General features: G+C 37.2%; 1 protein-coding gene across 5 annotated transcripts in view; it reads left to right on the plus strand.

The window, feature by feature from the left end:
* The window catches only part of TDRD5 (tudor domain containing 5), a 114,665-nt gene that overhangs the window by 66,751 nt on the left and 32,893 nt on the right, over positions 1 to 15,021 (plus strand). For 3 of the 5 annotated variants that reach the window (XM_072733138.1, XM_026001216.2, XM_072733140.1), the window contains 2 exons: positions 6,570 to 6,780; positions 11,278 to 11,939. In XM_072733138.1, coding sequence (XP_072589239.1) covers positions 6,570 to 6,780; positions 11,278 to 11,522 — 456 coding nt within the window. In that variant the 3' untranslated portion in view covers positions 11,523 to 11,939. Of the gene's footprint in view, positions 1 to 6,569; positions 6,781 to 11,277; positions 11,940 to 15,021 lie in introns of those variants that run through there. The other 2 variants (XM_072733139.1, XM_072733141.1) reach the window with 2 other exon arrangements.

The raw sequence follows: 15,021 nt of genomic DNA on the forward strand, positions 1-15,021 counted from the left end.
GAAAGTAGAAATCTGGTTAATGATCCCTATTTGGTGGAATACAGATACACAAAAAGTATGTTGATTTTAAAAATAATTTCAATCAGCTGTATCTCTTCAGAAGAAAATCTTGGGGATGCCTGGGTGGCTCAGTGGTTGAGTGCCTACCTTTGGCTCAGGAAGTGATCCTAGAGTGCTGAGACCAAGTCTGCATCTGGCTCCCTGCAGGAAGCCTGCTTCTCCCTCTGCCTGTGTCTCTGCCTCTCTTTCTGTCTCTCATGAATAAATAAATGTAAAAAAAAAAAAAATCCTAAGCCTAGAATTGCATGATTGATAAAATTTCTATGTTAGAAATACAGGAAACAAGTCTTTTCATATAATTTAGCCAAAAGCATAAAGCTCTAATATCTGTGATATCATCTAGTCTAGTTTTTTCTTTTACACTGCTGTGGCAGAAAGCACAAATCCTGGAACAAAATCCATTTATTTTGTGTTTCTCAAATATATTATGAACATCCTGAAAACAGCAGGACAATTTGTGTGAATCATGAAATCTAGTCACTAGGCCTCTGCATTTTCATGTGTCACATTGAAAATAAAGGACTCAAGGCTGGGAGACTTGTTGAAAAGCAGATTTGTGGAAGGTGAGTTTTCTGATTGATGTATCTCCTATTTTGTAGGAGAGTATTGATAAAGTATGCTGTGTTATATAGAACACTCTATTCCAGAAATGCAGGTTGCTTAACAGCATAGATTTAGTTTTAGGATAACACCTCAACACTTCAGAAAAAAACCCAGTACCCATTAGAAATCACACCCCTTTCCCATACTCCCACAGCCCTAGGCAACTACTAACCTGCTGTCTCTTTAGTTTTGCCTATTTGGGGCATTTCATATAAATGTCATATAATATGTGGTTATTTGTGTTGTGTTGTTTCCTTTGCTGTGCAGAAGGTTTTTAGTTTCATGCAATCCCACTTGTTTATTTTTGCTTTTGTTGCTTATGCCTTTGGTTTTATAGCCAACAAACTATTGCCAAAACCAGTATCCTAAAGCTTTTCTCCTATATTTTCTTCTAGGAGATTTGTAGTTCCAGGTCTTAGGTTTAAGTCTTTAATCCGTTTTGGGTCAGTTTTTGTGTATAGTGTAAAATAAAGGTCTAATTTCATTCATTTGCCTATGGATATCTAGTTTTCCCAGCATCATATGTTGAAGAGACTGTCCTTTCCCCATTGTGTAATCTTGGCACTATTATCAAAGATCGGTTGACTGAGTATGTGTTTTTATTTTTGGGCTCTCAATTTTATTCTTTTGGTCTATATGTCTGCTATATGCCAGTCCTATAATGCTTTTATTACTGTGACTTTGTAGTATATTTTGAAATCAGGAAGGGTGATCCCTCCTTTTTTCCCTCTTTAAGATTGCTTTGGCTCTTTGGGGTCCTTTGTGGTTTCATATGAATTTTAGGATTGTTTTTCTATTTTTGTAAAAAAATGGTATTGTCATTTAGATAGGAATTGCTTTGAACCTGTTGATCACTTTGGGTAGTATGGAAATTTTAATATTCTTCGAGCCCATGAATATGGAATATGGAATATTCCATATTCAATATGGAATATCTTTGCATTTATTTATATCTTCTTCCATCAGTGTTTTATAGTTTTCACTGTACAGATCTTTTACCTCCTTAGTTGAATTGTTCCTTGGTATTTTATTCTTTTTGATACTATTGTGAATGGGATTGTTTTCTTAATTTCCTTTTCAGGTAATATCTACACCCAATGTGGGGCTCTAACTCAACCGCCCCTTGAGATCAGCCCCCTAGAGTTGCATGCTCTACCAACTGAGCCAGCCAAGCACCACTTAATTTCCTTTTCAAGTAGTTCATTGTTAGCATATTGAAATGCCACTGATTTTTGTTGACATTTGAGTATTCTCCTTATTAGTCTAGCTAAAGGTTTGTAAATTTTATTTATAGCTTCAAAAAGCTAGCTCTTGGTTTCATTGTTTTTTCCCCCCTATTCTCTATTTCATTTATTTTTACCCTAATTTCTGTTATTTCATATGTTCTGCTAACTTTGGCCTCAATTTGTTCTTTTTTTAATTCTTTTTTTTAAATAAAGGTTTTATTTATTTATTAGAGAGAGAGGGAGAGATTGCATGCATGAGATCATGAGTGGGAGGGGAGGGGCAGAGGGAGAAGCCAACTGCCCTGCTGAGCAGGGGGCCAGACCTGGAGCTCCATTCCAGGACTCTGGGACCATGACCTGAGCCAAAGGCAGATGCTTAACTGACTGAGCCACCCAGACATCCCCCCCTTTTTTAATTCTTTAGGGTAAAAAGTTAAGTTGTTTGTGATTCTTCTTTATTCATGTAGGCATTTACTGCTGTAAACATTGCTTTGTCCACATTTGCTCAGGTCATGGTCTCAGGGTTCTGGGATGGAGCTCCATGCCTGGCTCCCTGATCAGAGAGTTCGTTGCTCCTTCTGACACTTCCCACCTGCACTCCCCGACACACCACTTGTGCTTTCTTGGTTCTCATTGTGATGTTTCCCCTGATTTTTGGTATGCTGTTTTCATTTGTCTCAGGATATTTTCTAGTTTCCTTTTATTTTTTTTTTCTAGTTTCCTTTTAATTTCTTTTTTGGCCCATTGGCTGTTCAGGAATATGTTTTTTATTTTCGCAGGTTGCTAAATTTAATCTTCCTTTTTGATGGATATTTTCCCTGAGTGTTGAATTTTAGGGTGGCAATTTTTTTCTTTCAACTCTTTGAAGGTGTCATACTATTATGTTCTGGCTTTGGTTAAATTGTCAGCTGTCACATATTGCTCCATTGATAGTGATGTCTTTTTTTCTCTGGCTTCTTTTAAGATTTTTCTGTCTTTTGCTTTAAGCTCTTTGATAATGATATATCTAGATGTAATTTCCTTTGAATTTACTCTGCTTGTGGTTCACTGAGCATATTGAATAAGATTGATGCCCTTCATCAATTTTAGAAAATTTTGGCCTATTTATGTAATCAAATACTGCCTTTCCCTCATTATCGCCCTCCTGTTGGCATTCCAGTTATCCATGTGCCAGCACTTTGGCTGAATCCCCCATGCCTGTTGGGCTCCTTTCTCATGTTTACATTCTTTTTTCTTTCTTTCCCCTGTGTCTCAGTTTGGAGATTTTCTATTGATTTTTCCAGAATACTAATCCTGTCATCTGTGGGATCCATTCTGCTGCTAAACCCACACATTGAATTCTTAATTTCAAACATTTTTCAGTTCTAGAATGCCCATTTGATTTTTTTAAAAAATAAATTTGAATTCTCTGTTTAAACTCTCTACAATTTTTTTTGTTACTTTCTCTATATTCTTGATTATGTTAATCATAATTATTTTACATTTTTATTCAGATAATGGCAGTATCTGAATCATCTTTGGGTACGTTCTCTCTCCCCCCACCCCATATTTGATCTTGTTCTTTGATTCTGTTTTTTAGCATTATCGGAGGGGAGGAGAAAATGGGAAGCATACCTCATGGGGTTTTTTTTTTTAATTTAATTTTTGACGTTATGGATAAAAAATTGTAGAGGCTCTGGATGAGTTATCTTCCTCCAAGGCAGGTTGAGTTGTCTTGTGGCTGGCAAATACCAGCCAGTCTAATAACACGTATTAAGGTTTGGTTTTAGGCTTTGTTAGGATTGCTGTATTTTCCTTTTGTCTTTACTTCTTAGATGTGGCTCTTACTCTTAACACAGAATCCTTTGGGAATCTCAGCTGAAACCCTTGGTGGGGCTCAGACTCTATCCTCTGTCTCCTCAGCTTTATAAGGTATAATTCATATTCCATGTAGTTACTCATTTAAAGCATACAGTTTAGTGGCTTTTAGTATATTCATTAGTCCACTAACCTATTGTGCATTTGTCACCACAAAGCGATTGTAGAACATTTTCATTATCACCCAAGGAAACCCTGTATCCCTGAGTTGATACACTATCAGACAACTGCTCATCTACGTTCTGTCTCCATCAATTTGCTTATTCTTAAGGACATTGCATATTACTGGAATCAATAGAGTATGTGACCTTTTGTGTCTGGCTTTCTACCATAATATTCTCAGGGTTGATCATGTATCAGTACTTTATTTCTTTTTGTGGCTGAATAATCTATTGTATGGAGAGATCACATTTTATTTATCCATTCATCAGCTGATGGACGTTTGAGTTGTTTTCAGTTTCTTGCTATTATGAATAATGCTGCTGTGCCATTCATGTACATGTTTTTATGTAGACATATGTTTTAAATTTTATAAGGTACATACCTAGGAGTAGAGTTCCTATGCCATATGGTAACTCTTTGTTTAATGTTTTGAGGAGTTGCCAGACTTTCCCAAATAGACATTTCTACCAGCCATATAAGAGTGTTCCAGTTTGTCTATGTCCTTGCCGGTACTGTTAGATCTATTTTTTAAAAAATCATAGCCATCCTAGTGGGTATGAAGTTGTGTGTTATTGTGGTTTGGGGCTATGCTTTTGATTGGATATGTTAATCATGTTTCTTGAAAGTCAGTCATTTACCTCTAGTTCCATGAGATGTATTTTCAAATAACTGTGATGGAGGCAGTCATAGCTACAGAGACCTAAATCTGGTAGAATGATACTTCTCAAACTATAATGTGTCTAGATTCCCTTAGAATCTTGTGAAAGTGCAGATTCTGATTAAGCAAATTTGGCTGCGGACACAGGTTCTGCATATCTAACAAGCTCCCAGGTGATACTCCTGGTTGGCAAACCACACTTTGAGCAGCAAGGCTGGAGAACACTCTTTGGAGAAAGAACCGTGATTGTCAATTAAATGCTCAAGTTGACTACAGGCACTTGCTTTCAGAATGTCATACAAATTCAGAGAGCATTCACCTGTGTTCCCCCCCCCCCCCCCCCGCCCCCAGATTAAGAAGCTATCAGAATGCATCTTAAATATGTTCTAACAATGCATCTTTCTTCAAAATCATATTTGTGAGGAAAGAAAAAGGATATAGCCTTAAAAATTTGTTTCTGATTTCACTTTTTGTTAAACTACTGAAAATAGCAGGGTGTAAACACTTGGTCTGGGTTGTCTGAAGTCAAGGCCTTAGCCTCACCACAGACTAAAGTCTATAGGTTTGTACACGTTACCTTTTGGAGCTTCAGTGTTTCCATCAGCAAAGACCCATTTAGATAGTGATCTTTCAGTTTTGTAGCTTTATCCTATTAATATATTTACCTAACTTTGAAGCTTTATTGAAAGAACTCACTAATGTTCAGCCTCATTCTGACTGAGAATAACCTTACAGAGGATAACTGAAACACGCATGAGTTGCATAAACCAAGTAAAAATTGGAATCTGGACCTTTGATTTCCTAAAGTAGCATATTGTGTGGCCAGTATAGCTATTTGGAATTTGAATTTCATTTTTGCTGTCAAAAGAAAGGCTACACACATATCCCTTTGCACATTGCATAACCATATAAGCCACATTCATGCCAGCCATATTTGAAAATGAAGAATTTTTTTGTTATGGAACAAAAAAGGAATGCCAACTGATACTCTGATACTAAATGTCTACTACATCTATACCTGAAGGACATTCAAAGCTTCCATTTTCTGTTTGTATAATTACTGGTTCAGTTCACTCGGGGCAGATCCCAGACTGTCGGCAGCCTGGATGGGGATTGGGCTTGCTTTAGTCATAGTAATGCCAGCTAACATCACAGAAGAGAAGTGCTAAGTTACCATGGAGTGTATCTACTTCAGCAATGACTGTATGGTAGGATATAGGATCTAATGGTTAAAATTTGATGTTCTGTTCACTTAACTTCAAATTTAGTCTCCATATGGGATGTTCCTCTTTTTCTCTCAAACCCTGGTTCTTAATACTCCATTTTGTCTCATCTTCTGAGGAGCCTGCCTTTACTTTGTGTTCTCCTTAGTGTGCACACTGCAGATTGAGGGTAGTGCCTCCATTCATGGCTGGCAGTTGGGACATACACTATTTCCCTGAGGACAGTGAGCTTAGGGACAGGGATTCTGTCCTATTGGGAGGTGTTGAGGTGGGTCCGAGAGAACACGGACTGGGCTGAGTTCCCATCTCTGCTTTGTCACCTACTGGTTGACACTGGATAACTCAGCCTCCTGTGAAAAGCATCATGCTAGGTGAAAGGACCATAGTAAGGAAGACCTGACCCCTAAGCTGGAGCGGTCATGCTGAAATTTAAATGAAGAAGCCTGTGCAAATAACCTGGCAGTGTGCCGACAGTGAGTGTGCACTGTGTTTTCCTGCATTTCTATTTCCCGCCACTCTTCCTCAGCTCTGTGTGGCATCTTTCACTACCATATTGGCTCATAGTGCATATTCAGTCAGCGTGTCTTGAATTGATGGTCACTAAGTTAGAAAAGGACTTGTTTTTTTCTAGAGAGTAACTAGGTTCTTAAAAGTGAGTAGTTTTATTAAGTATGATATGAAAAATACTTGTACATAACTAAGGAACCCAAACAGGGTTCATTCTTCCTGTTATACTGACGATTACCTTTCCTGCTTTGCCCTACTTTTTCCATACTGCAGCAGCCAAACTTAGAAAGTTCTTCGGATTCTCCCACATTGCCCAAGTTGGAGGAGTTCTACATCTCTCTGGTCGAGTCACAGCAGTCAGCAGAAGGGAGTCAGTTTGAGCCTAGTAGCATTCAGACTCAGGTAAAGCAAATGCAGCTGTCCACAGCAGCCCTCAGCACAACTCCTGCGGCAGTTGATTCTCCAGAAAAACACTCTGGTTCAGGTAGGTTTACATATAACTGACAAATACAGTGGTTTGTCATGCTGCTAACTTGAAAAAATTGCTGACTTTAGCATTTGTCTCAAGTCCTTACACTATTTCTGGGGTCAATTGTTCCCTTCTATTTTTCCATTCCTTTTTTTTTTTTTTTTTAGTTTGGTTGAGTTAGTGTTACATACAGTAGGATTTGTCAGTTTTTGAGTGTATGGTTCTGTGAGTTTTGACATAGGTATGCTAGTCTTGTAACCACATGGTTGTGGCATAGAACAAATCCACCAGTTCTTTGCATCTCTCTGCAGTCATTCCCTCCCCTTGCTTACTGGTTTCGGGCATGTTACTTTATCTTTTCTAGAATTTCATAGAGAATCATACATTATATAATTTTTAAGTCTGACCTTCTTCACTTAGCATGATGTTTTAGAGATTCATTTATGTTGTTGCCAGTGTCAAAAGTTATTTATTGCTAAGTGGTACCCAGATGTACTGATGAACAGATTTGAACCATTATGAAAAAAAAAGTTGTGAACATGCACATACAGCTCTTTGTGTAGACATACTCAGTACATACCAAGAAGTAGAATTGCTGGGTCACATGATCACTACATGATTAACTTTTTAAGAACTGCCAGTTTTCCAAAGTGGCTCTTCCATTTTTTTTATTCACACCAGTAATATATGAAAGTTCTGATTGCTCCATATCCTTGCCAACATGGTATTATCAATCTTCTAAAATTTTGCCATCCTCATACGTGTGTAGTGGTATCTTACTGTGGTTTTAATTTATATTTCTGTCAGTGAGGTTAGCCATCTTTTCATTGCTTATATGTAGTCTATAGATATTCTTTAGTGAGTTGCATGATCAAGTATATGCTCACTTTTATTGGATTGCCATCTTTTCATTGATTTGTAAAAATTCTTTATTCTGGACACAAAAGCTTTGTCAGATATGTACATATCTGTGTGTGTGTGTGTGTGTGTGTGTATCTCACAAATATTTTCAAGTGTGTGACTTCTTTAACAGCATCTTTGGAAGAATAAGTTTTCATTTTGATGAAATCTGATTTTTTTGTGTGTGTCCTGTTTAGAAATATTTCCTAACCCAAGTACCTGATTTGCTCTTACCTTTTTTTGTGAAAGTTCTATAGTTTTAGGTCTAAAAGTTATATCTGTGATCCAATTTGTTAATTTTTTAGTTATTGTGTACATTAATATTATGGTATGATGTAAGGATCAGTGATTATTTTGATTGCATATAAATATTCAGTTTTGTTGAAAAGACTATCCTTTTTTAAATTGCCTCATAGCTTTGTCAAAAGTTAGTAGGCTGTATATGTGAGGGTCTATTTCTGGACTTTCTATTACATTTTAATGGTCTCTATATGTTTATATACCACTGCCTTGATTAGTGTGGCTTTATATGTCTTGAAATCATACAGTTTTGTGCCCTCCTTCCTCCCCATCACATATTTAATCCCCGCTCCACCTTCTGGTAACCAGTTTTTTTTTTCTTTCAAGTTTTTTTTTTATTTGATTATTTATTTAAAGGTTTTATTTATTTGAGAGGGAGAGAGAGAGAGAGAGAGAGCATGAGTAGGGAGGGGGAGAAGGAGATGGAGAATTTCCGGTGTACAATTTAGTGATTCAGCTCTTCTGTATGTCACCCAGAGTGTTCATCACAAGTGCACTCCTCAATCCCTATCACATATTTTACCGATTCCCCCACCCACCTCCCTCTGGTGACCATCATTTCTCTAAAGAGTCTGTTTCTTGGTTTGTTTATCTCTTTCTCTCCTTATGCTCCTTTGTTTTTATTTCCCAAATTTCACATGAGTGAAATTATATGGTACATATCATTCTCCTGCTGACTTATTTCAGGTCACATAATCCTGTCTGGCTCCATCTATGTCATCACAAAAGGCAAGATTTCATTTTTCTTATGGCTGAGTAATATTCCATTATATATATATGTGTGTGTGTGTATGTGTGTGTGTGTGTGTGTATACACACACACACACATACACACACTACACATCACATCTTTCAGTCCGTGGACGACGCTTGGGCTGTTTCCATAATTTAGCTATTGTTGATAATGCTGCTATAAACATCAGGGTGCATGTATCCTTTTGAGTTAGTATTTTTGTATTCTTTGGATAAATACCTAGTAGTACAATTGCTGGATCATAGGGTAGTTCTATTTTTAACTTTTTGAAGAACCTCCATACTGTTTTCCAGAGTGCTGCAGCAGATTGCATTTCCACCAATAGTGTGAGAGGATTCCCCTTTCTTCGTATCCTTGCCAACACCTGTTTTATGTATTACTGATTTTAACCACTTTGACGGGTATGAGGTGATATGACATTGTAGTTTTGATTTACATTTCCCTTATGATCAGTGATAATGAGCGTCTTTTCATATGTCTATTGGCCATCTGTATGTCTTCTTTGGAAAAATGTTTATTCATGTCTTCTGCCAATTTTTTAGTTGGATTATTCATTTTCTTGGTTCTGAGTTGTATAAGTTCTTTATGCATTTTGGATACTTCATCCTTTATCAGAGATGTCATTTGCAAGTATCTTCTCCCATTCCATAAGGTGCCTTTTAGTTTGTTGTTTACACCTTTGATGTGCAGAAGCTTTTTATTTTGATGAAGTCCCAGTAGTTTATTTTTGCTTTTGTTTCCCTTGCCTCCGTAGACATATCTAGAAAGAACTTGCTATGGCCAGTGTCAAAGAGGATACTGCACGTGTTCTTCTCTAGCTAGATTTCTAGCTGCCTCTTCTCTGGTACTTTCCTCCCACAAATTCCAGACACCTTGGCCTCCATGAATTCTAGACTTATCTTTTAAGCCCAGTAAGATCTCCAGGTGCAGTTTGAATTCTCCCTTCTTGTACTGAAGCCTGGAAGCTATTTTTCAGCCATGAATAAGGCCCTCATAGGTCTTACTTCATTTGTTTCCCTTCTCTTAGGGATTACTGTCTTGCATGCTTGTTGTTCAGTGTATGAAAGCTGCTGTTCCATACATTTTGTTCAGTTTTCCAGTTGTTTAAAATAGGAGAGATGGTTTTTCAGTCCCTGTTGAATTAACATCATATTTAGAAGCAGTTTTGCTACTCTTTTAAATTCTTTGATCATGATACCTTGCTTTCATATATTTATACCTTTTAAAATCTGAACTTCCCAAATCTTTATGTAAAACCACTTATTTTATTAGAACTCACTCGTTCTTTTCCTCTCCAGTGGGCATTAATTATAGCTTTATGATCAGAGTTTTACTTTTTGGAATACCCTGTCAAATTCTCCTTGAATGTAGTAATTCATCACAAGTGTACAGAACATATACCACATGCTACTATGTTAGTTACTAAAAATGCAAAGATGAATAAACATTTTAAACATCCTGAATAGGGATCCCTGGGTGGCGCAGCGGTTTGGCGCCTGCCTTTGGCCCAGGGCGCGATCCTGGAGACCCGGGATCGAATCCCACATCAGGCTCCCGGTGCATGGAGCCTGCTTCTCCCTCTGCCTGTGTCTCTGCCTCTCTCTCTCTTTCTCTCTGTATGACTATCATAAATAAAAAAAACCAAAAAAACAAAAAAAAAAACCATCCTGAATAAACATAAAAGATTATGCCTGTATTTTCTCTAGATTTTTTGAAATCTGTGTTTTTAAGGTCTAGAGCAGTACTTTTCAAATGTAATCATGCTGGTGCCAGTCTGCGAAGTATTTGTGTTGATGGACAACACATTAGCACATTATGTAGCTCATGTGTTGTTGTTTTTTTTTTTTAACGCAGAACTTTCTTGAAGGAAGCAGTGTGTTTGCTTAGATGCTGGCAAAAGCTGCTTCTCTCATTGTAGGCAAGTAAAAAAGAGTTAACAGATCAGTTGCTTCAGTAGCCCTGGTCTGGAATACATGTGTGACAATGCCCAGCATTCCCTTCCTTGGTTATTTGGAATTTTTGGCATTGGAGTTCCAAGATTTATTTCATTTAAAAGATTCTTCTTAGTTAAAACTAATTCCTAAGGAATTTATTTTATGGCTGATAACTATCTTTTGGAACTTCTTACAAACATCTTGGTCAGTTTTGTATTTACACTGGTACAGACTAAAATTGAAACCACTGTGGCAATAGAAAGCACCTGTGAGACACCATTGTGCTCACTGCTGGAAAGAAAGAGGACTCTTCCCTGGAATTGGAATTATACCCTATTTATTTTTATGATGTCCTAGAAAGAAATTTTCCCTTCTCGGTTTGTAAGTACATTCCCCCCTTATTCTGACAAGGATTTATTTCCTCTCCGTTCCCCATTCTCATTTCCTTTCCATTTGTTGACTGGTTTCTGAGTCTTACCTCTCTAATTATAACAGAAGAATGTCACTATCTGACAGAAGATGATTGTCACACATATTAGTAAAGATCTAGAATGGGAAAGTGAAGGCAATGAGCATTGAGCATGAGAACCCCTTGAAAAGACTTGTGTTTTCTTTCTTTTTCAGTGGAGAGCTCTCCAGAGAGCCTAAAGAATGATTTCTCTAGTAGCCATGCTATTACAGTATTCAAAGATAAGAGTCATGGAGCCATGGACCAGCTGTCTTTGATTTTGTCTCCTGAGCACCAAATTTCCCAGAAGCTCTACATTCCTCGGAGTACAGCCACTGCTGCCTTAGGAGCTGCTGCACGGTTAGCCACCTCCAGGAGACTCTTACACTGGTACCCCAGTGTGAAAAGGATGGAAGCATGAGGGAGGAAGTAGGGGAGAAAATAATAAACCAGGTGCTTTAGGGCCTGGTGATTTCCCAAGGCCCGAACAAGGAGGAGATTTTGAGACAAAACACTATTTTTTTTTAGTTGATGCCTTTGTTTTTCCATGTGACTATATGTTAGCTTTTATTATGCTAACAATTCACTTTGTTGTGTAAGTATTGATATGTTTTAATTTTTATTGACAATGTTTCTTATTCTGCATAGTTTTTTTCACCTTAGTTTAATGTAGTAGTTTAAAGGAGTTTTTATTTTTATTGTTTTTTTGTGTGTGTGTGTTTCTATAAATGTTTTTCTTGTACATATCATGACTGATAAATGAAAACTGAAAAACTAATGTTTTGTGATGCATATTTAGCAAGACAAAAATGATCTCAGATTCTTATCTCCAGAAAAAGGATGTCTGAATTGTAAGGCTGCGTTTTCTTTCTCATTTGAAATTTTCTATATTATAGAGATGATCCAGGGCTCCAATTCTTACCATTATTATTTCTTTGAAATCCTAGGATCATTGAGAAAATCCACATCCTGAAGCTTTAGTCATGTAAACACTTTTACATTTAAAAATATTAAGTGGTCTTTTCAGCACAGGCAGTTTCCTGGTGGCTAAAAACAAAATTCTAGAGACTAGTTATTGAAATTTGGCTGCGCCATTTCTTTAGGCCTCACAGTTCCCAGGAGGGTCAGTGTTTAAGTGTCTGTAGGATATGGTATTCTCTGAAGTTAAATTATGTGAAACACCATATAGCTCAAAGTATGAACCATCAAGAACAAACGAGACCTTTGGAAAGGTGAAATTAAAGAATGTAAGTGGTACTAATTTAAATTATTTGTGGTGATATACCAGATTTATCCCCAAATTAAAGAAATCCAATACAGAAGCATTTTTTAGAAGTAAAATCTGAGAAAGAGCTGTGAATTACTTGTTTGCTACATCTTACTTGATTCTCACCTTCTGGCCCCTCCCTCCTTTAAGCTTTCCTCTGTCAGGATTACATGGCAGAGCTGGCCCTGATTTATGCTCTTTGTACAATAAGGAGTTTGTCCTTTTCTCAACTACTTAATCAGCAAAATGTCCACTAAGGAAGAGAATGAGATGAAAATAAATAGGAAGTACATTTAAATTTAGACTATTACTGGCTGAAACTTCTTTCTTAGAATTAAGCAATCATGAAACCAAGTTAAATCTGAAGTTTCTAATTTCTGGTAGTTTTTGGTTTAAAAACCTTAGAGAAAACATATTTAATGCAATAAAATTTAAAAATCCAGATTTACCTTAAATTCCAATGTAAGAATTATGATATTCTAATTGACCAAAAAAAAAAAGTAATTTGGAAATATCACTGATAGTTGACCCAGCAGAAGGAACAGGTTCCCATTTGGGTGTTTTTTTATTTTATATCTGGCATCTTTATTGGAGAAGACAGTTGGAAAGTTATAGGAAGGGCCAATGAACAGTTAAATATCATATGACAGTTAAATATCATTTACGATACTCAACCATGATACAACCTGGAAAAGTTCTGTTTTTCTTTTTTTTTTTTTTTTTTTTTTTTTTTAAGTTCTGTTTTTCATGTAGGTTTAAGTAATTATCTACAATTTGTTTTTAAAGAAGAAAATTCATTTTGGAATTATGCTTCCTAGAATTCTTCCTTTATTTTTTTTCTTAAGATTTATTTTTTATTCATGAGAGACACAGAGAGAGAGGCAGAGACATAGGCAGAGAGAGAAGCAGACTCCTCACAGGGAGCCTGACAGGGGGCTCCATCCCCGGACCAGGATCATGCCCTGAGCTAAAGGTAGATGCTCAACTGCTGAGCCACCCAGGCATCCCAAATTCTTCCTTTAAAGAAGAAACCATGTTTGAATAATATACTTCACTTCTCCAGATGGGCTCTCATTGGGTTTGGGACAAGGTGAATCTGGTAGAAGCAGTATTTACATATTTAGTAGGTCATACCATAACTCTTTCAATAGCATGAGATATCAGGAGGAACTCTGCAAATGCCAGGTAACCTGACAGCGACTAATTTTACACTTTGCCAGTTAGATGCGGGGTTATGGAATCACTGTTCTAATAAGGCTCTTTCATAATCCTTTCCATTTGCAAATGGCCAGATAGAGAATCATTTTAGACAGAGGCATCCCAAACTAATGAGTGTCAATACAGTTTGAATGAAGCCTCTTCAGATATTTATAGTTAACTAACTTCCTGAGTGAGCAGAGTGAAGAATGAACCTCTGAGAAGCTTGTACATATTTTGACTACTTGGCTTTGACTAAGACAGCTGATCCTGCTATGTGTTTTCCTGCCTTCTCCCATAGATGGGTCTTGCTTGGTAGTTAACTAAAATAGCCCAAAGCATCAAAAAGTGTAGATCATTTGAACTTGGGTAAATAGATCCAGGTATATGGGCAGGAATAACAATAAGAAGTGTTAAAAAGATAGAAAAAAAAGGATACATAGATGCTCTGTAGGTTAGGGTTAAGTTAACTATATTTTATTGCCTAAAAAGATGGGTTGATGTATATTGTACTTGGAATAGTCCCCCTCCCCATATTTTTGTCGTTAAGGATCCATTAGAAGTAATAGAATTCCCCCAAGAAGTGTTGATTGGAAAGTGGGAGCTTGAGTGTGTGAGAGGGAATGGGGATGAGAACATAAAGGAAAATGCTGGTTATAATCTCTTTAGATAAGGAAGAGGGAGTAGCTTTACTGACAGCCACTCAGGTTTTAAATCAGTGGCTCATGGCAAAGACCTGTCTCCTATCTAAATACCTACCATGGGATTTCAAAAGAGAGGCTCTTCCAGCTGCAGTCAGCTATGACTGTTACCCACCCTCTGACTCTCACACATCTGAGAAGCCAGTTGCCCATTACAAGGCATGGCGAAAACCAGAGGCTTCTACCTACAGTCAGACTCTTTCTAACCTGAGGACTTAGAATTACAGAGTTCTGATCTAGAGGGGACCTTAGATGAAGAAATTTGAAGCCTAGAAAGACTGATTTCTCCATGGTCACAGGCCTTATAGTCCCTATCTGCTGACACCTCACTCAGCACCCTATCTACAGGAAAATATTGTAACTGTCTTATGTAGTTTAAATGATTTGATGCCAGAAGACATAGTTTGGTAAGTAAGTCCAAAAGAATAGTGGTTCTGATAGCTGGGCACAAACCCCTGGTGTTGGGAGGGGAGAGAGATTGATTTACAAGATCTTGTCATCTTGAATATGGCTGGCTTCAATAACAGTGGGCCAATTCTGTGGCCAAAGAGTCTAAATAGGGTGGGGGACATAGTAAGGGATGGGAAACCAACATCTTCTGAAGCTTCCTACTGACATGTATACACAGGTGGCAAGACTTTTCTAACTTTTGATATCTTTTCAGAATTAAATTCATATATATATATATATATACACACACACACACACACACACACAATGTCATGGAGAGCATTAATCATAATTTTTGCAGGAGC

The sequence above is a fragment of the Vulpes vulpes genome, chromosome 13 (genome assembly GCF_048418805.1).
Source record: "Vulpes vulpes isolate BD-2025 chromosome 13, VulVul3, whole genome shotgun sequence".
NCBI lineage: Eukaryota > Metazoa > Chordata > Mammalia > Carnivora > Canidae > Vulpes > Vulpes vulpes.